The sequence below is a fragment of the Ylistrum balloti genome, unplaced genomic scaffold, assembly GCF_031769215.1.
Source record: "Ylistrum balloti isolate Yb309-2 unplaced genomic scaffold, AGI_CSIRO_Ybal_v1 Utg370038, whole genome shotgun sequence".
Lineage (NCBI taxonomy): Eukaryota > Metazoa > Mollusca > Bivalvia > Pectinida > Pectinidae > Ylistrum > Ylistrum balloti.
Window position 1 is genome coordinate 2954077 of NW_026782097.1, and position 23245 is coordinate 2977321.

The 23245-nt window shown below is 35.4% G+C and overlaps 1 protein-coding gene across 1 annotated transcript in view; it reads right to left on the reverse strand.

The window, feature by feature from the left end:
• Window positions 1-1369: 1369 nt before the first annotated feature.
• The window catches only part of LOC132549014 (fibrillin-2-like), an 83696-nt gene continuing 61820 nt past the window's right edge, over window positions 1370-23245 (reverse strand). The window contains exons 45-66 of the mRNA XM_060212926.1: window positions 22896-23018; window positions 21659-21784; window positions 20985-21116; window positions 19723-19848; window positions 18763-18915; window positions 18417-18482; window positions 18150-18275; window positions 17442-17561; window positions 16641-16763; window positions 15267-15386; window positions 14468-14593; window positions 12750-12899; window positions 11939-11992; window positions 11629-11754; window positions 11195-11317; window positions 10226-10345; window positions 9044-9172; window positions 8542-8658; window positions 6983-7105; window positions 5615-5717; window positions 4944-5139; window positions 1370-3603 (exon numbers count right to left, since the gene is read on the reverse strand). Coding sequence (XP_060068909.1) covers window positions 3208-3603; window positions 4944-5139; window positions 5615-5717; window positions 6983-7105; window positions 8542-8658; window positions 9044-9172; window positions 10226-10345; window positions 11195-11317; window positions 11629-11754; window positions 11939-11992; window positions 12750-12899; window positions 14468-14593; window positions 15267-15386; window positions 16641-16763; window positions 17442-17561; window positions 18150-18275; window positions 18417-18482; window positions 18763-18915; window positions 19723-19848; window positions 20985-21116; window positions 21659-21784; window positions 22896-23018 — 2978 coding nt within the window. The 3' untranslated portion in view covers window positions 1370-3207. The remainder of the gene's footprint in view (window positions 3604-4943; window positions 5140-5614; window positions 5718-6982; window positions 7106-8541; window positions 8659-9043; window positions 9173-10225; window positions 10346-11194; window positions 11318-11628; window positions 11755-11938; window positions 11993-12749; window positions 12900-14467; window positions 14594-15266; window positions 15387-16640; window positions 16764-17441; window positions 17562-18149; window positions 18276-18416; window positions 18483-18762; window positions 18916-19722; window positions 19849-20984; window positions 21117-21658; window positions 21785-22895; window positions 23019-23245) is intronic.

The following is a 23245-nucleotide window of genomic DNA, read 5'->3' on the forward strand; positions in this document are numbered from 1 at the left end:
GGTTGTGGAGAGAGCGAATGGGGGGACGTACCCGGTATTGACTAGCCAGCTCCCATCATCAGTCCATTTCGATTTCAGATTTCTCTTTCAATACCCTTCAATTACTCCTAAATCTGCAGTTTGTTCTGTAAGGATTAATCTTCATTCTTACTTTAAAATATCGAACAATGTACTCGACGTCTTGCCTGGAATCATCGTCGAAGTTGACTCTGCGTTTCGTTTTCCCTGGAGTATATAAAAACGCCATATTCTATCTACCCCTGCTATGGTCGGGAGTCAGGAAATGCTTTATTTACTTTACAATATTAACAACGGAATGTGGAATCTCCAGACTTGTGGTTGTAAATCTACTGTTCCCATCAATCTCACGAGACGTTACTTTTTGGTAGGTTTACAGCCACAAGACTTTAAACCACGACTGTTTACCCGGCATTCCAAACGATAGTGTATGCGGGCAATAATTTTGTTTGTTTGTTTTTTTTTTGTTTTTGTTTTTTAATTTTTAATCTCCTTCCACGTGACGTAAAGTTACACGACTTGTATTACATTCCTCACTAAACATTCTGCTAAATGTCAAGAGAAATCCAAAAACAGATTATTGTAATAAAAGTTTTTGCTTATACCAATCATAATTGTATGATTTTTTTCTTTACAGAATCTCAATGATATCCGGTGTCAAGTTTGAAATCACTAACATTCAAATTACTTTCCTGGGAGTATATACAACAAAAACGTACTAGAGATCAATCTCTCTCATTTTCAAAACTGCTACATTTTTGTAAATATACACTGGGTATGTTTTAATTTCTATTCTTTTCCATTATGTTATGTTTTTTGTTTAGATCTTGATATAACAAAGGTTTCTGTAATCTACTCAACGTAACCACACCAAAATCTATACAACAGAATTTAGATAGGACCGTGATTACCTACATGTCTACAGTCTCACAGAACAATCAAAGGATTTGTAATATATTCCAAAGTTCTCTGAATCTTTTTTCCATTCATAACTACGATATAAGCTGTGAAGCATGTGTGAATTTGAAATAGACAAAGCTTGACAGCAATATATCAATTTCTACAAATTAACAATTTGTAATTAATAACGACTGTTGTGCTGTAACATCGCATTTTAATATAAAGTCACTTTTAGGAAGACAGTTTAAATGTTCATCGTTTAGAAAACGCCATGACAAAATGGAAAAGGCAAAACAACTGATGATTGACCAGAGTTTTTAACTTCACTTGGCTAGCTTTAAATGTGTGTGTTTATGTCCATGTCCTGAACAATTCAAAGCAGGACTTAGCTGAATAAAGTTAAATGAAAGACTAAAAAAAAATAATAATAAATAAAATATAAAAACAGAAATGGATGTCCAGTATCACATTTATTAGTTAAAACTCTGTATAAGTTTACAAAAAGTTTCCCCTCCATGGTGGAAGTCTCAAGGCACATTTGTGTAGACATTTGCAAGTAGCTGTTCACCACTTCTGTAAGTATCCTCTATGTTTGTCGATCCTGATGTCACTTTAAAAATTTGTTTCAATGTTTCAGATTCTTGTATAAATGTATGTATGTCCTTTACTTCTTTAATTAATAAAAAACACCTGAATTAAATTTAAATGTTCTCTGACATTGTTCTGCTGTATTTCTCTCTTGGTTGCATTTAACCCTCAGTTTTCTCGAAAAACAAGAAACTACCAAATGTATTTTAAGTACTTGATGTGACAGTTTTAGGATATAACTTTCATCATATCCCAGATTATTCTGGTGCTCCATTTTTTTTGTATCCATGGATTTTTTATTACTGTGTTGAAGTGTATCCCATTTGTTCACATTCAAACAACAGACAGAATACACTGGAGTAGGATCTCTCACACCAGCACTCTTACCATAGTTATATCACATATATTAGCACTATATATAATCTATACATGGTTAAAATAGGATGGGTACTTCTAGCTGCACATAAATATAGTCTACCTAATACATCTCAGTAAACATTTAATGTAAAACAATGTGAATGAGATTTTACATTATCTACTGTGTCACTTCACATACACTACTTATATGGATTCTAACAGTTAATCTAACATGCAGGTGCTTGATAAACCTATATCATTACATAAGATTAAGCATGTAATAGCGCTGGTCTCTGTGTGTTCTCATTATCGAAAGATTGGTATAAAATAACATATATTGCAAGATGAATTGAACGAATGACAGATAGCTGATTCTATGAAAATTAAATACAAAAGGTCCATGGGGCCTGAACTGATCACATTGACTTAAATGTTGTAATATACAGTTTAGCTTGAAAGACAACTGCAAACATACCATGTAACCTTATATATTGGGTAAGACTGCCCAAAAGGAAAGAAAATCTCTGTTGCCACTTGTCCTACAAACATAATCTGTATAATACTGCAAGGGTTCAGTTATGGTACTCTTCCATTTGTCCTGATCATGACAAGTGTATAATGTCTACACTCTATAAAATTGAATTTTGTAAACAGTATGAGTAATAAAAATTGAAAACAAAATGCCATTTCACTTATAGGAATGTTAGGAAAAGTTTTAGTTTTAACAATACTCAAAATCTTCTGTAGAAAACTATTTGTAGTTTCAAATGTTTCATCGGTATTTTAAAGAAATCTTGAGGTTAAGTTTTTGAATAAAGGAAGTCAAGGATTAATGCTTTGTGTAGTTTTTTTCCAAATTTGAAACAGAATTAATGCTTTGAGTTGATAAAATTAACCCACAACTTCACAGAGAAGTTCCTACAACTTTGACATAGAATCAATTTGATTCAGAAAGCATGCAACAAACAGACACTGAACTTGCTCTCAAATAGCTATTGATTAACCTTACCATACAACGTACCTTAATAATAAAACTCATCATACAAAACCATACATGTAGCACCACATTATGATATACATTTCTTAAATACAGATTGCTTTCTACCTGTGGGGAAGTGCTAGGTAGCCCCCTGTGTACTGAAGGGCAATCCCTTTATGTCTGTATTATAAACTACATGTACTATATAAGGAAATCCTTGGCCATGCATGCATAATATCCAAATTGTTACAGACTTATCTTCCTTGCCTCAGGTCTGTGCTGCATTATAAACGGCCAACAAAAGAGTATCATTCTACAATTTTAATATCAGTATATTCTCCACTTAAACATCAACTTCTACAGCCTCATACCAGGTGAATATCTAGTCGAATTGCTACTTTCTTAAGGTTTACATTTTTACCAGCAATTTCTGTTTTCTTCTTAATAGGCCGACCTGTGATACGAAGGCGATACATCTTAGGTTTGTGAAGTTTCCTCCTGAACCGTAAAGAACTAATGCCTTTCCGTTCATGCATGGTGAAAATTTGTCGCTCATTGCCACGTGCAATAGAGTATCTGATATTGTTCTTGAGTGCTGCCAGAGCTGGGAGCACCTTCATCACTTTTGTTTTCCGTCGGATAGTGGACCTGTTCAGATACAGCACGATTGGCTTATCTGGGTCAAGGACACTCTGATTTGACCTTGAGGCATTGCTTGACATCTGATTAGCATGGTTTCTCTTCTTACCATTGTCTTGTACCTAAAACAAAAAACGACAACATATACCAGAATGACTTAATGGTATGTCATATAGACATCCTAAATTTCTTCTGGATACCTATTTTATAAGATTGTGTTTGAAAAATATCATCTTTTTTCTCATTTCTGTTACATTTTCACATAAACCAGAAACTATCAATTATCTGGTCATTGCCCTTAAAAATCAAGAATGATAATCATTGCCCTTCAAAATCACGAATGACAATCATTGCCCTTCAAAATCACGAATGACAATCGTTGCCCTTCAAAATCACGAATGACAATCGTTGCCCTTCAAAATCAAGAATGACAATCGTTGCCCTTCAAAATCACGAATGACAATCATTGCCCTTCAAAATAAAGAATTACAATCATTGCCTTTCAAAATCACGAATGACAATCATTGCCTTTCAAAATCACGAATGTCAATCGTTGCCCTTCAAAATCAAGAATGACAATCGTTGCCCTTCAAAATCAAGAATGACAATCGTTGCCCTTCAAAATCAAGAATTACAATCATTGCCTTTCAAAATCAAGAATGACAATCGTTGCCCTTCAAAATCACGAATGACAATCGTTGCCCTTCAAAATCAAGAATGACAATCGCTGCCCTTCAAAATCAAGAATTACAATCATTGCCTTTCAAAATCAAGAATGACAATCGTTGCCCTTCAAAATCACGAATGACAATCGTTGCCCTTCAAAATCAAGAATGACAATCGTTGCCCTTCAAAATCAAGAATGAAAATTGTTGCCCTTCAAAATCAAGAATGACAATCGTTGCCCTTCAAAATCAAGAATGACAATTGTTGCCCTTCAAAATCACGAATGACAATCATTGCCCTTCAAAATCACGAATGACAATCATTGCCCTTCAAAATCACGAATGACAATCATTTCCCTTCAAAATCACGAATGACAATCGTTGCCCTTCAAAATAAAGAATTACAATCATTGCCCTTCAAAATCAAGAATGACAAATCATTGCCCTTCAAAATCAAGAATGACAATCATTGCCCTTCAAAATCAAGAATGACAATCATTGCCCTTCTAAATCAGAAATCAAGAATGACAAGAGTGTTTTAAAAGTTCTCCAAGAAAAAAAGAACTTGTGATCAACTCCATTGCATAGTTATTACATTTAGAAGATGATGATTGTTGTTTGAACACTATTTTGACTATACAAGAACCAAAATTTGATTTTGAAATTTTCAAATACTGATCAGGAGTTAAGAAATTTCACATGATTCTAGCATTAAACACCATTCAATCTGGTCAGGAAATGGTAAATACCAATCAGCCCTGACAAAATCAGCGACATTGTGGACCATGTCTTCTTACCTTGTGGTTTTGATGTCCAGTAGCCCTCTTACTGCGTTTGGTGAGGGGTAGGTCCTGGTCTTCAACATCACACTCATAGCACCCCTCCCCATGTGGTAATGACCCATCTGTTGGTGCTTTAACATGAGGGATATTACCGTTGGGGTACAGTTCATTCAGGTCACCTTCTGGTGGTGTGATAGTAGACACACAATGCCTAAAATATACCATTTTTATTTACTCAAAGCTACAAAAACAAACTTACATAATCATGTACAACAATGTGTATGGCATTTTGTTTGCTGGATACTGATAATTCACAGAATTAAATGTCCACAAGATACATGTGGTACTTTCTAAAACGACAAACACAATATGTGCCCTGTGAAAATACATATTTCTTTACTGGACTTCATCCATACAATAACACCTATATTTCCTTTTCATTACTAATGAAGTGAAAAACACTTCTGAAATTTATTTGAATGTAAATTCACTTCTAATCCTGTCTATTTCTTGTATTTACTATACAGTCATATTCACTTTACAGAGCTTGTATTTTCACTGTACAGTACTTTATCAACTTTTTCAGAAAATGTTCTTCAGGTTGGTAATTTCAATAGAATAGAAGTTTTTATAACACAAGAAGATTTAAGTTTGACATTTTGATACTGTACAATAATGATATTTACCCTTGTCCAATACTCTGGTAGCCTGTTGGACATCCACAGACAAAGGTGATCCCATTGGGTAAGCAGCCAAACAGACAGGGATGGCTGTTGCACACATTAAGGTCTAAAATAAGAAAAGAAAAAAAGTACTGACATATCGACAGAATCTTAATTAAAAATCCTATATGGTGATCCCATTGGGTAAGCAGCCAAACAGACAGGGATAGCTGTTGCACACATTAAGGTCTAAAATAAGAAAAGAAAAAAAGTACTGACATATCGACAGAATCTTAATTAAAAATCCTATATGGTGAAATGAGTGAAAAATATGAACAAACAAAAAATTTACACAAAGACCCTCAAAAAAAGTGCAAGGAGAGTCAATTACAGGTGTTAGCATTTTGCTTCTAAACTAATATAAACCATGTATTGTGTTCACTATAGACAGACCGGGTCATCTACAAGAGGGAAATATGTCATCCCAAAACATAAAACAGAAAAGTTTATAAATTAATTTTTATTTAATGGACCAGCATTTTGGAATGGTATCCCAGACAGTGTTAGGTACTGCCAAAACCTGAATAGTTTTATATTTGAATACACAAAATATACACTCAACTTTTAAACATAACATTCCACTGTCTGGAAGATTTAGAAGATCTTATCATCGTAACTGTATTTCAATATTGTATTCTATGTAACTCTTAATCCCTACTGTGTGTGTCACATGTTTTATACATTAATAATGCATCTTTTATTATAACTTATTTTATACATACTGTAAATTTGCGGGTATAGTGCACACTCGGGTATAGTGTGCAGGTACTTTTTTGGGGTCAGATTAAAAAAAAAAAACAAAAAAAAAAGATTTTTTACAGTTAATTGATTACTGGTACCGCGATGAAACAGTTGTGGTTTGATCCATTGATAATGAGGAAACCACAGTCATCGTGACCATAACATATTTAATTACCTTATGTAAACATAAGGTACGTTTTCCTATATGTATCTCACTGTGATATTTACATTTGTCTGTGATGTTTCAATTTTACTGATGGTAAATATTGTACTTTTCTGATGTCAACCACTTGTAAGAAGAGAATTGTAAAATCAAAGTGTTATCAACCTTAAATAAAGCCTTTCATTATTATTATTATTATTATTATTATTGATGTCACAGATACTATAAGTAATTTGTCATAATACCTGTTATTCTTGAATCTGACATTTTATATGATTTCATTTGAAATCTTCAAGAAGTAAAAATATTCATGAAAAATTGGTAAAGTTAGAATACATCTTTTCTTCTTCATGTGTGAAAAGTTGCATATTTGCTAGAGTAACAAATTCATGGTGTCAGTGATTTTTGTTGTACAGAACAAAACTTACCAACACAAGCCATAAGGTTTGGGTCAAACTCAAGTCCTGGTGGACAGAAACAGGTGTAACTTCCTTCTTCATTACTACACTCTGCAGTTCCACACATTCCTTGATTATTACACTCATTGTCATCTGTAACGGAAAATATTCAAGTTCAACCTGGCAATCTTCTATTTACTGTTGAAAGAATAACTTAGTGAGCAGTTCATCATTGAAATTGTAAGTACAGAACTGAAGTTCTAGTAAGTGTTTTATGTGTGATGTTTTGATGATTAGTCTTTCACCTTCATCAGACAAATTCACAGTGTGAAGCGTGTTTGTGCTGAGGTAAACGGTGTACAAGGTGGTATGGAATTCTCACAGGTTGTAATACTTGGAACTATTCTATATAAACTCACTAACCTGACAAGAAATGATTCACAAATGAGTTTTCTATAACAAGTATATAATGGGATATCTGTATTTATTACAACAATATTCCTTATCCTCTCATCGCAGATTAGAACCACTCACAAGCTAGTTCAATTCCATGGTGTATTTACACATATATCCTACTTTTTTTTATATTTCATATGGTTTTCTCCCATCATTCATAGGCTTGTCACCCGTTTTCCTTGTTCAAGATTTCTCTGTCAACCCCTAGGGTATGACAGATAGCATGTGCACCTGAAATTAACAGGAACTACTTCTACACACGTCATCTGCTACATGTATGTATACAAATATACATGTAGATGGAAACCAAATCTGAGCCTTAATTCTGTAATTTCTTTTAAATCTTCTACAGTTCACACTTTCAATTTTGTTCGATTTCAATACAAATTTGGACAAATAGCATTGAAGCATATGAACAGTATTTTTACCTGTTTGTTTACAAGTTGATTATCACCGAAGCTAAGGCCCTCTGAGAAAAAGTATGATGGGAGAAAAATAATCATCCCCTACCTTGAGGGTGTAATAGAGAAATCTCCAACCCTCGGGGTGATATTCTTGGCATAGCCTCGGGTTAGACAACCCAGAATATCACCCCTCGGGTTGGAGATGTCTCTGTCACACCCTTAAGGTAGGGGAAGATTCTATTAGTCCTATCTTAAGAACAACAATGTAAATGTAAAGTGTGCAAGAATGTAAAATTTTAAGACTTAACTTATCCGTTATCTCCACAAAAGAAAGTGGTTGAAATGACAGAAAAAACATATATTATGATTACCACAAGACAGTCACTGATGCTAGGTCCTGAACAATTAAATTTTCTTTTTTGTGGGGATTAATGGGAAAAAAAATCAAACACAATCCTGTTTTTTTTTTATCTGTGTGGCAAAAACTATAGAAAATAGGACCATCAGCCATAGCAGTGACACGATTAGCTGTGTAAAAGATAATACCTCAATTACGTTGATCTGTTAGGTTAGGCAAGTTAATAACAAGTCACAGGAAGTTCAAATATTTTTCCCATTTTTTTTTAACCATCAGATCAGGTCATGGGTGATTAAAAGAATGAGGTCTTAAAACTTAAAAAACACATTGCATATAACTGGTCCTAGGTCGTACTGAGTGAAGTGACTTACCAATACACTGGTCAACAGAAGGATGGAGAGTGTAGCCAGGCGGACACTGACATCGGTAAGCACCAATAGTGTTCTCACAGCCATCTGTACACTTCCCATTAGCACATTCATCAATATCTGATCACCAAAACAAAGAGCATCACATTTTCATTACTGTAATAAACTGCCAAAGAGAAAGCCCATATCACATAAACTATATGTCCAAATAGTAATTAAATGATGTCCCAAATCATACCATGTACTTAATCAATATGGTGAAAAGGATAATTCAAGTTGCAAAATAAATTTTGTTATCATGTTTTTCCATACAGAGACCATATTTTCATGGAGAGAATGAAATTTTACAAATGAAAGAGAGATACACAAGAGCTGACAGAGTTATTCCCCTTGTTTTCGAAAGCGTTATCAGCCAATTGTGATGTCCAGTTTAAAAGCTTCTATCAACTCACCTAATGAATTTTTTTGACGAGGATTTCCAGTTTTACAACCCATATACACTTACCTACACAATTTGTCCCAGATTCGTCCACAGTGTATCCTCTAAGACATACACATCTGAAACTGCCTGGTGTATTTTTACAGGTACCCTTGGATCCACACAATTGTGGCTGCTCCTCACACTCATTGATATCTGTAAGTACAGAGATTACATCAGAAAACATTCAGATCTAGTTTTCTAGTACACAATGACTATCATACAGGTTTCAATTGTGTATATCTGCAAGTATAGAGATTACATCAGAAAACATTCAGATCTAGTTTTCTAGTACACAATGACTATCATACAGGTTTCAATTGTGTATATGTGTAGTAGTGAAACCTATACCAGTTACAATGGGTCTAGATATTCTTAATTGTAATTCACATGTAAAATGGTAAAGTTTTACAAAAAATAACAACTATCATCTTTTAATTGAGAATATAGACTTTTTGTATGTTAATGTTAATGGCTATAAGGGAACACTCTGTGAGATAGTTGAAAGTGTTGGAAGGTTGAACCTGCAAGAAAAATGCCAGGTACAGATGGAACCATTACTAGATTGCGGAATATTTGGCATGTGCAGACTGAGTGGTCCAGTCGTACCTGTCTGAAACTAACATACTGAATATCATTAGTTTTCAGAATTTCAGTATAAAGTAGAGTTGGTATACTCACATATTTCTGCAATGCTATTAAGTATGAGGGAAATGGAGGGTATCTTTTTTCTAGTGAATTGTTTTAAGCTTGACAGGAAATTCCAAAACTGAGATTTACATATATCAGTTGCGATATCTGGTACATGTATAGAGAAATAATTCCAGACCACCTGAACCATTTTAACCTGGTGAGGCGAAAATGACCCTACTAAAATCTGCAGTTGTAACAATCTGTACAACAGGGTGGAAGGGAGACAATTCCAATCTAGAACGGCATGCAAAAGGGTGTCCTCAAATCTAGAATGGCAAACAAAAAAACGGGAGGGGAGACAACTCCAGTCAAGGTTTAATAAATTATTAAAAAAAAAAAGTAATGCATATATATAAACATCACATCAAGTATAGACTCCAAGGAACATGGGCAACAAAGTCCTCTTTTATTAGATTAAAGTACCAACATTTAATTTTCAATTCACAATATCTCAAAATGACTTTTAATTTTGATAACGAAATAGTTGTGGAAGTATGGTACAAAAAGTGTACTTGCCAACACATCTGTTTCCCATGCCACGGCGGAATCCTGTAGCACAGCCACACTCAAAGCTGCCTACTGTGTTGATACATTGGTGTTGACAGTTATGCTGCATAGTGGCACACTCATCCAGATCTGACAAAAAACATTTATAACTAAACACAAGAATTTCAAAGAATCATATATTAGCATCAGATATGAATGGAAAAATTGCAAAGTTGCTTTAACTTGTTCATCTACAAGTTATGATTTAGCTCACAGGTGTGTTTGCCATGCATAAATAAATATTTCACCTGCCCCAATTTTTGTACTATAACTTCTGCATAGGGTAAAAGTCCAAACATTCAAATTTTTGAAGTTTTACAGAAAGGCGGAAGTAAAAAGGATGTATTTTTCATGGATATCATAAAATGCATCTCTTTATTAATGACATTTCCAAGGTATCTCTTTTCTGTTTTTAATATTGCAATTTTCATTTGTTCTCAAAAAAGTGGCCTGAATTGCTCATCTGGCTAATTCAGCTGTTCAGACATTTAACAAATGACCAGGACCTAATGTTTATACTAGAGAATTCCTCTTCACCCAAGAATGTTCCAGACCAAATTTAAGCAATATCCATTAATTCCTACTGGAAAAGAAGGACTTTAAAGAAATTTCCCAATTTCAGTCCTGCCCCTCAGGCCTCTGAGGTCATTATTTAAATAAACTTGTTTTCTCTTCCCCCATGGATGCTTCTGACCAAATTTGGTCAAAAGCTGTTCAGTCGGATACCAGAAGGACAATGGACAATGTGCCATGACATAAGTTTGTGGTCCTTCTGACCAGGTGAGCTAAAAAAATGAAACTCCCTAAAAATAACAAACTTTACAGTAAATAATGAAGTCTGACCTGTGCTTTTTTTCTTTGCAAGAATTTCTTAGTTTTTATCAAACCTTTTGAAATAAAAAGGACAGTACTACTTCCTGGTATATATACACATCTTACCTCGGCAGGTTTTGCCATCCATATTAAGAACATATCCTGGTGGACAGGTACACTTGTAACTCCCGACTAGATTCAGGCATGTGAACTCGCATGGTGAACGCTGGTCTTCACACTCATTTACATCTGTGTACCAGAATTAAATAACTGTTCGTGTAATGCTGCCAGGCAGGGGTGGGGGCAACATATTACATCTGATTCAGAGTCAGGGGTAGGCTTATTACAGGACAATGAAACAGCATCACATTTTGATGTAACATATTGATGTGCTTTTTCCCAAGCATGGCTTATTGCTGAATATATAAGATACAGGTAAAACATTAACCTCTGTTAACTTTGACGCAATTTAGATTATCAAGGGTTACTTCATTTTCCATAAAAAAAACAGTATAGCATAAATTTTCTTTTCTCAAATACTGCACAACACTTATACTGACCAATACACCTGGTGCCTGTCTGATCAGTCTTGTAGCCACGGTCACACACACAGCCGTAAGATCCTGGCTTGTTGATACACTGGCCGTTCTTACATCTCCCAGGGAACAGCAGACATTCATTGATATCTGTAATACAGGAAGTCATGCTCTCACTGACAGTCACTTCTTTCATGTCAATGGCTTATTGGTTGTTAAGTCATGAAGGGTATACTAGATAAATACAGAAAACTAAATGTAATTGCTATCTATTTAAACAAAAAAGATGAAGGTCTGATTTTGGTAGTAAGACTAAAAGTAAGAAATTGCCCACCTTCTCCTCCAGGTCTCTTGCCAATTCCATCTGGACACAGCTTTCTAAATTGTCCTGAAAACAATCCAAGAAGTCATTCTCATTTGTATCCCCATTTTAAACATGTTACCACAGCATTAGATATAAAAATATAGGAAGATGACCAACAGTTGTCCTAAGAAAGGGCCACATTAAATTAGTATAGATTAACTCAGGAAGTAAAATAAAATACATTAATATCTTGAGTATTTTACTAACACATGTCTGAAGAATAACTATGCAAAACACACATTTCAAATCCTGAGATAATAATACCACCATGAATCAAGGTACACTTCCTTCAGGAAATAATGTCACTGAGCTTAACCAATGTCAAGGCAGGGCCCTCCCTATAAGCTATAATAAGTTAGAAATCCGTAACACCATCCATTCTTGAATTTTTAATTTTCAAAAATTTTTAAAAAGTCTCAGCCAATTAGAATATGTGGTGGCCATTTTGGATTATCCAATTTCCAATTCCTTGATGTTGCTCTACAATGGAATATGTTCTACATCTATCACAAAGCTAACAGATGGTTTTGCCCTCTGTTGATATTGACAACATTCAATTGCTTCCATTTTTTTCTTACAAGTTCTTTTAATTTGCTGACATAGTGGTGGTTGATAAGGAAATCAAAATCAAAATAGAGTTGTGTAAATTAAAGAGCAACAGAAAAAGGTCTACATTTTAACATGGTGCTTGTGTTTCAATTCTAAGACTGACAGTCATATTTGCAGATGTTGTGTTAATGTTATATAGGAACCCCTTTTTGAACTGTTACATCCTACTTACTTGAATTGACAAGAGGACACCTGTCACAGCCTCGGCCCCAGGCAGCAGCTCCTGTACAGCAACACTCGACCTGTGTGGTTCTCCTTATGGATGGCACAATTCTACAGCGGCCACCAACCAAATCGAAGAAACAATAGTCTTCCCTCGTATCTAAATACCAACACATTACAATAGTCAGCCTTCAGGTTTACATCAAGACCGGTCAATGATTGTATAGCTCAGCAGCAGTCACAGTAAAATGATCAAATTCTAGTGTAGTTTGACGTGAAATAAAGTCAGCTAAATCGAAACTACATGTCACAATCATGCAAGTGTGCTATATCAATAATGAAGAAATATCCTCCATCCCAACAGAAGTCTCTAAAATTTTCACCAAAAAGTTTGAGGCAATTTTGATGGAGAAAAGGTTCCAATGAACCTATTACATCAAAACCTTTGCAATGTGTTAATGGTAAAAAGTCATAAAACATTTAATGATGTGTACGAGATAGGAGGTTGTGGGTGTGGGATATGTGTACGAGATAGGAGGTTGTGGGTGTGGGATTTGTACAATATAGGAGGTTGTGGGTATTGGATGTGTATGAGAAAGGAGGTTGTGGGTGTGGGATGTGTATGAGATAGGAGGGTGTGGGTGTGGGATACGAGAGGGGTGTGGGTGTGGGATGTGTACGAGATAGGAGGTTGTGGGTGTGGGATGTGTACGAGATAGGAGGTTGTGGGTGTGGGATGTGTATGAGATAGGAGGTTGTGGGTGTGGGATGTGTACGAGATAGGAGGTTGTGGGTGTGGGATGTGTACGAGATAGGAGAGTGTGGGTGTGGGATGTGTACGAGATAGGAGAGTGTGGGTGTGGGATGTGTACGAGATAGGAGAGTGTTGTGGGTTGTGGGTGTGGGATGTGTATAGGAGGTTGTGGGTGTGGGAGATAGGAGTTGTGGGTGTGGGTGTGGTATGTGTGTGGGATGTGTTAGGAGAATTGATACGAGATAGGAGAGATAATAAACAATATAGGAGGTTGTGGGTATTGGATGTGTATGAGAAAGGAGGTTGTGGGTGTGGGATGTGTATGAGATAGGAGGGTGTGGGTGTGGGATGTGTACCTACAAGATAAATTGTGGGTGTTTAAATATTTGATGCAAAATCAACTTTAAGTGCCATAGGAGAGTGTGGGTGTGGGATGTGTACGAGATAGGAGAGTGTGGGTGTGGGATGTGTACGAGATAGGAGAGTGTGGGTGTGGGATGTGTACGAGATAGGAGAGTGTGGGTGTGGGATGTGTACGAGATAGGAAGTTGTGGGTGTGGGATGTGGGATGTGGGTGTGGGATGTGGAGATAGGAGTGTGGGTGTGGGATGTGGAGATTATAAGTGTGGGTGTGGGATGTGAAGTTGTGGGTGTGGGATGTGTACGAGATAGGAGAGTGTGGGTGTGGGATGTGTACGAGATAGGAGAGTGTGAGTGTGGGATGTGTACGAGATAGGAGAGTGTGGGTGTGGGATGTGTACAAGATAGGAGAGTGTGGGTGTGGGATGTGTACGAGATAGGAGAGTGTGGGTGTGGGATGTGTACGAGATAGGAGAGTGTGGGTGTGAGATGTGTACGAGATAGGAGCCAATACCGATGTGAACCTCAAGGGAACAGCATCAGTACACAGTAACTCATTACCAGTAAGTTAACAAAACTCCATTTTTCCCCGTTTTTCTCAAGAAACACCTTACCTCGACATTCCCTGCCATCCAGACTAGTAGAGAAGCCAGGCTGACAACGACATCTGTAGCCTCCAATAGTGTTGATACAGCGGCCATTCCTACAGACATCCCGAAGTGTGGCACACTCATCAATGTCTGTAGTAACAGAAAGATATTTCCTAAACTGATTCATGAATTGATTACTATTTCCAAACCTGCCTGCACAGCTCCTCTAATTAAACATCATATATCACTGACAATTAAACTGGATTTACATGTATACCAAATTTACTTGAACAAGCTGTGAAACCAGTTTGTTTACATTGAGAGATAAACAATATACAATATTTGTCCAGAACTGACTTTAGTTATGAAGTGAAGCCATCCAAGTGTTTGATCCCTGAGCCCTTTAATATTGGCTAGGTATATGTCATGATATTAGGCCTTTTGGTTAATCAGAAAATGTCATTTAAGTGTTTTTACATATCTGAACTTTGTAACCTTGAATAAGTGTCAAAGTAATTTTTTTTTTTGCAAACCTTGTCAAGCTTCAACCAAGGATGTATCAGTACTACCAGAAAAATATGATAAATTCTGGCCTCTTGGTTATTTAGAAATTGTTTGATTGAAGGTAAAAGTCAGTTTACTACATGTAATGCTATATTAACTTTGTGTCCATTTGTCTTGCATAATTTAATCTGGACAGCATTTTATCTTATTACCAACAAGATATGGCTGAGGAGGAAAGATGCTTGTACATTGAAAGGGCTCCTGACTGTGACTTAACACTGTACTTAAATTCAAGCCAGGCTATCGTTTCTAGTCTTACCTCTACAATCATTGTGTCCAACTTCCCTGTAGCCTTCAGGACAGACACACATGAATGTACCAACAAGATTCTTACAGGCGTATCGACACTGGTGGTCTCCGTTCTGACACTCATCCACATCTGTCCATCAAAAACACTCAATATTTAACACACCAATCTATATGACCACATTTTTGGCAAACAACTTTCATAAATATAATTTTCCAGGTTTTAAGCCGCACTGGTATATAAGCTGTAGAGTTAATTTTTACAAAGTTTTACTTATTTGATCCACATTTCAGCAGCACCGGAACATAAGCCACACCAATTCTTATGAAGTGGTAACTGTTACATTGACCAAAGTTTTTTGATATGACAGACAGCGGAGGGCAATTTATCAAGATTGCCAGTGAAATATTTATTTGTAAATTAGATATACACAGATAATCCTTTGTTTTATTGATGTATTTCAAAAAACAAATAGGGAATATCAAACTTGTTTGGCTTGGGTGCCTTCACAGATTGTGTACACACAGATATAGACTTGATGTTAGGTACAGTTTACTAAACAATCTCTCCATCAGCGTCTGTACTATTAAACATGAACGTCGGTCCTTGCATGCTTACTAAATTCTTAGAGTCCAATATTATTTCTTCATGTAAGTTACACGAAACCATTCATATTGTAAGCATGAATGGCAGTCACTTTAGAATTCGACCTTTGACCTATAATCCAATGACCTATCAATCCCAGGATGCAACAGACTATTGTAAAATTCCGCTATGACTTCGAAGTAACAACAAAATCCAAAAGATATTATTGTAATCAATATTCAAAGGTTTGATTAATTAAATCCACGATAATGTTATTTTTATTTCAATCTTAAAATAATCCTGGACACAATTGCAAATGACTGTTCTAAACAATGTTTCACTCTCAAACACATGATGGGCAGCTATTCGTCAAAAAACTCAGTACTGTCTCGTACAGGTGTACTGGTATGCTTCCTGTTTTGTTTTGTGTTTTATACATCCAGTTGATTTATTTATTTACATATAAGCTGCACTGCTCACGTAAAGTATGGAAAATACAGTAAATATCTTGTAAAATTTGATTTTATAATTGTATCCATTAAGAGCAAAGTATTTTAGCAGCATAATCATTAATCCTACAATACCCTTTGAGTCTTAAATGAAGTTTAAATGGATATAAAAAACTTTAGCCAAACTCATTCATTAGTCAGCTACAGGTTTAATCTTTTAAACTGTATTTACAGAACACTTGAAACAAGCCAGTTTTTCATAATCATGCTTTTGCATAAAGTATCTCGGAAGTGTGTATGTTTCATCATATACTTAACAATGTTAATGATAATTGAATCCTTGGAGACTGACCTTGACAGTGAATGCCATCGGGTGCCAGGTTGTACCCTTTAGGACAGATACATCTGAAGGAGCCAGGAATGTTAACGCAGCGGAAGGCACAGTTGTTCTGGTCAGTAAGGCATTCATTGACATCTAAAGGAAAAGTGCAGTATCGTCAAATATCAGGTTAAATGTAAAAGCCATCCTAGACTTTGTCCTTCATATGAAAGATAAATGGTGACCTTGACCCTTATCACAGAATTCTGACCATGAACTTGTCAAATAAACAAGACATATTTTAAGACAGTGACTTCATCCTTGTACATTCTCCCAATGATAAAGCAGCGACCTGAAAATTAATAGATTCTTTTTTTTTCCAGTACTGTGCTTCCATTTAGGGAGTCATGAACAGTATAATAGGAAACTTTGTAATATGTACTTGAAAGAATTGAAATCATCTGGTTCGTAGTGGAAATAGATTTTTTCCTTCTTCTTGTCTTTTCCCTCTTTTTTCAAAGTTTATTCAAGGAACACACTACTGCCATCACCAAACCCATCCCCACCTTCAACTCCCCCAAATACTTCAGCTCTTTCTCTTTTTAAAAATGTGCTCTTTTTCATGAAAAACACACTACTCACTAGAATGCTTTCAACAGAGGAGAAGACTAAATTAGTGGTTTCAGAGCTATGTAAGAAAGCAAACTATCATCCTCCTATAAAGTAAAACAGTTTATAAGGGTTCACTGTCATTAAGGACAGGTGCATTTTATCAAGCAAGCCATTTGTGTCAGGGAAGATTGTGACTATATGTAAATAATTATTATCAATTACCTTCACAGGTATTGTCCATGCCCGGTAAAAATCCATCAGCACAGTTACACTGAAATCCTCCGTCAACATTGGTACATGTTCCATTCCCACAGATGTTACCAACCAAACATTCATTATCATCTAAGACAACAAGAAAATACTGATACAATAACAAAATCATGATCCAAAGGCAATATTGATGAAATGGAAGCAAAACATGACTAACAGGAAATTATAGAGAGACCACTGAAAATTTAAAAGGAGAATGAGACCAGGAGTTCCAGAAGTATAGCAATCTTCTGTTTTATTGACAACATGTATAATGTACAATTTGATCAATGTAATGAAGTTGTGTCACATTCTCACAAATGAGAAATTAAATTGTTTTGCAGTTCTTGTAACACAAAATAAAGGTCCTATTGATAGTTTCTTTAAATAACAGGAATATACAAGGGCCATCAGAGATGGGTTATGCTCCCTGATTGGGACAAAATTCAAGTATCAAAAAATAACTAAGGGCAATAACTCCTAAATTATACAATAGAGTTATGGTTCTTGTGCACTGCACTTCTCCTTGCTGTGATCTATCTACCTATGAAGTTTTATGTTGATACCTCTTACAGACAAAATTATGATTGTTGGTCGGGCAAAGCAACGGCTATATGTTCTCCCTTCGGGAAGCATAAGAATCAGAAATTCAAACTCTGTTAATAAACAGTGTATACTGACCAATACATCTGCGACCTGTGTCATCCAGTTTGTAACCTTGACCACACTCGCACCGGAATGACCCATCTGTGTTGACACACAGTCCATTCTCACAGAGGCCAGGGAACATCATGCACTCGTTGACATCTACAGCAAAAGGTCAAGCATTTTTAAAAGAAATTATATGTTAATTACGATTTCATCAAAATCATGAAGGACTGATAATCAAGATTTTAAGGACATTTAGTATATAAATAAAAAAATTAAAGCAACAGAAAACAAACTAACCCATTGTTCCTCCATCCGGGCTGATGATGACTCCTTCGTCATCTGTACACAATGCTTTAAAACTGGCTGAAAATACAGTACATAATATATAGTAAATATGATCATGTCATAAAGACTGCAAATTACAGTCATTAACTTAAAATGCATTTCTCTCCATAAACCACCATTTTTTTCCCCAATTCTAACTTGGACAGTATGATGGACCCAGGGATGAAACTGAAATTGAGATGATATGCTATTTGACAAATAATAAATAAAAAATGAACATTTTCCTTGCAGAAAACATCTAATTCAAACAGGGTGATTTTGTGACAGGCTTGAAGATCTGTTTGACATCTGACCTTACCTTCACCTCGCTGAGGACACACCTCACACTGGTTGGTGTTTCCCCATGCTTGTCCAACTGTACAACAGCACATCGCTTTTGTCATGTTCCTAGTGAAGGCATTTAGGCAAAGACCACCTTCAAATCTTCCAAAGCAGTTTCCTTCTCTTACATCTGAAACCAAACTTCAATATTTCAAAATCTCAAACATCTAAAGTCAAAGATCAAAGCGTTAGATCAAAGTAAAAAATGTTCATCACTCCATGCCAAACATGAATGTTTAACTTTACAATCTTCAATATCTGAAGTCAAAGGTCAAAGTTTCCATAAAGGCCTCAAACATCTAGAGTTCACGTTTAATAAAAGGATTCCATCATCATGAAGTCAAAGGTCAAACTTTCAGTAAAGGTCTCCAACACTTGGAGTCAAAGATCCATGTTTTCAGTAAGTGATCTACATCAACTGAAATTGAAAGGCAATGTATTTCTAGGCTGTAAGCCTCTTTAGTCATAGTTGTTTATTCAATTATGTTATCTTAAACTAAATTAAACTAAAAGTTATTACCGACATGAACAATTCCATGGGTTGTCAATGGCAATGCCCCATAGTAAGAATTACTTTCAGTTTATTTCAAACAGTCCTGGGGTCTCAATTACAGATGAAATTCCACCAAAAGCAAAGAATTCCTCGTAAAATCAGTACTTAATACTAATTCTGATTCATATTTCAACATTTACTTAAAAAGAAATCAAAAAGACATATTAGACACTGTTAATCCATCTTTATAAAAAGAAATGTATTCTGTCCCTGATGTGGCCAGAAATATATATGGCAACCTCTCAAACTCAACCCAAACACTCTACTGCTTGACTATTTGAGACTTGTAACCTGTGTACTCTTGACTTCTATAACTGAACAGTGATGATCCTTGGAAGAGCTCTGAACTTTCACTTAGCGCATGGTGAAAATGTTTCAACATACCTAGACACATCATGCCATCGTCAGTAAGAATGGTGTCAGGGGGACATTGACAGCGATATCCTCCATCAATGTTCTCACATTGACCATTAGCACATACACCTGCGATAGTCTCACACTCATTCACATCTGAAAAAGGAAACGATATAATGTGCAAGTGAAAATTGAAACAAGAGTATTAATGTAACAGATGCATGCTCTCAAAAACAACTTTATTAGACACAAAATTTTAACAAAGGGCAAGGACTGTGTAATTAAGGGATTAAAATCCCTGAAATTGGTACACTGCACATCACCTTAGTATTACTAAGGCATATACCAAGTTTCCTTAACCTAGTTTAAATGAAATCAACGTTATGCGACAGATATAGAATTTTAACAAAAGGCAATGACTCTGTAATTAAGGGGTAATGGCCCTGAAATTGGTACAATGCAGATCACCTTAGTATGACTAAGTCATATACTAAGTTTCATTATCATAGTTAATGCAAGATAAGTTATGCTCTGGACAGGAAAGTTTAACATAGGGCTATAACTCTGTAATTGAGGGGTTGAGGGCCCTAAATTTCGTACAATGCACATCGCCTTTGAATGATCCATGTATACACCAAGTTTTATGATCCTTGCTTAACTACAGCAAAATTATGTTCTGAATACAAAATTTTTACAAAGGGCTGTAACTCTGTAATTAAGGGGTTGTGGGCCCTGAATTGAGTACACTGCACATCATCTTAGTATAAACAATGTATTTATCAAATTTCATTATCCTAGTATAAAAGTAAAGTTATATTCCTGACATGAAATTTATACTATATGCTCCACCAAAAATTTAGGGGAACATCAAAAATAGAACAATTATGACATTTAACTGCCACCAAAAAAATCTCACATATTCCTTCTGTAAATTCACCATGTACACTTTTTAATTGTCTTAGTGTGAACAAAATTTCTATTGCACGCTATTTTCCACAATTTTTTCACAGTCTTCCACAAAAGCCAAAATCAGAAACGAAAGAAAAATACAATTTTTTTGGCCATCCAGAGCAATCAATGTTAAGTGTTTTGCTTTGCCCAAGGACACAATCACAACAGCACAGGTTGGTCTATATCTCATCTTCCTGATAATCACAAACCCCCTCAGGTAAGGTTCTTTGAACCAAACACTTTGGATCTTCACCTGAAGTTACATAGGCTGACACTACCAACTGAGCTGTAATAGCCCCCTGGTTGTTCTCTATATGTTGTAGGGTGTAGATCATACATACCAATACAGAACTGGTTGTTGTCTAACTGTTGAAGCATGTAGCCTTCATTACAGATACATCTGTATGATCCCTCACTGTTTACACAGCTTCCTGCCAGACAAATGTTATCTTTCTCCACACATTCATCAATATCTGCAATAAAAATAGACATTTAATGTCACATTACCAAATAGAGCATGAATTAATCCAAAGAGAATACCAATATCCATATTCATTTTAGCATTATATATATATATATATATTTTTTTTATACAAAGCTCCAAACAAACATTTTTTTTTTTGCCTTTTAAGAAATTACATCACACTTCTTTGGTTGTTTGTTCACTGTTTGTGTAACATGAAAACTTATTTTGAAGCCCATGTTAATTTTAGTATCTTGACTCCAGCATTCTGAATTGCTATATTTATGACAATGTACACGACATCTCCAGTATTAAGAATCTGCCTTCCAGGTTGACACAACTTGACAGTAAGTGTTGTTCCTAATATTTCAATTCTAAATATCGTGATGACTGACCTTGATTGTCACTGTTGCCTTAAGTATTTCATTTCTAACTATTGGGATGACTCTTTTCCACTCCATGTCATACTAAGTTATTCTACCTGTCTGGGTGACCTACCTTGACTTTCCATGTTGTCCCTAGTATTTTGATCGAACTATCAGGATGACTCACCTCGACAATCCATGCCATCTCTAGTTATCTGGTAACCCTGTGGACATGCACAAGTGAAGCTGCCCAATGTGTTAACACAGCGGCCATTCTGACACAAACCGATCTGATCCAGACATTCATTGACATCTAAAGTGAACAAGAAGTGTACAAAACTGTCATCAATATTAGTAAACAGGATTGAATTCGGCACCTTTATACTGTCAGTTCTTCTTTAACTGCATCACTATTGTCAAAATGAACAAATAAATTCTCAAAATGGAAGTAACTCTTTCCTATAACAAGTATTTTTCGCTGCTTTATCTTTGTCTTCAGGAGAATACTCCAATTTGTTCATTTGATGTATTAATGTAACACTGATTCCTGTTGATGACCAATGAAGTATTGAGCATTTAGACATTGGCTTTTGAGAGATTTAGACACAACTTTTCAGACTATGTCAGTTGTAAGTTGACCTCTCTTCAGCACTGAAGTTGATTAACAGACCCCTGGTTTTTTTTTCATAAGAGCAACACAACTATACTTAGCAAACTTGGGTACAAATACAACAGGTAATTCCAACCTGGAACCTTTGAATCAACAGTATATGATGTGTTTTGTTAATTTATTGATATTCATATGTATAGATCAACTTCCAAAAACAGTCACAAAGTGTGAAATTCTTAACAACCAGAACTAATATCTGGGAAAAATGATATGTCCTAAACCAAACATATGTCCTAAACCAAACATATGTCCTAAACAAAGCATAAACTAGACTTGCATGGTCTAATTTCAGTTCAATAAATGCATCTCCATCCATGAAAAATTAGACTTAAAAAGACAAATTATGACAGAGAGGGGATACAAAATTTTCCACCTGAATATTCATTACCATTTCTGTGATAGCAAGGGGCATAATTGCTGACAGAGTGCAAATTTTCTTCACATATTGTGAGTATACTGGGAAAAACTGATGAATGCTTTTAAACAAGCTTAATTGATTGCAAAATAAATGGAGTATAAACATTTAAAATCCAGAATCTGAGCTAGGAAAGTCAAAATACTCTGGAACCTGTTACAAACTGACTCATTAAACTCAAAATCCAGTTTGCTTTCATATGCGGTTTTATTTCTTTTTAATGACAGAGTGTTATTCCAAAGAAAGACTTAATTATAAGCAAATTGTTTCACACAGATTAACTTTCTATTGTGTCACTTTTGAAACTGCTATGCAGAACTTAATTTTATGAATACAAACCTTGACAGTCTTGGTTTTCAGATACAATGAACCCAGGAGAACAATGACAACGGAATCCTCCAATGAGATTTTCACAAGTTCCATTCCTACAGCGCCCTGGTCTTGCGGTACATTCATTTCTATCTGAAAATACAGTCAACAGATTATGAAATAATTTCTGTCATCTGAAAAGCTTACATGAATGCTGTAATCAAACAAAAACAAACCTTCAGGGTTTTTTTCATCTTTTAATTTACAGCTAAAACCTTCTAGAATCTGCCACCCAATACCTCTGTAGAAATACTGCAAATGTACTTCATTTGGCATTATCAAATTTTACCACATGATCATTATTTCAACAAACTGCAACT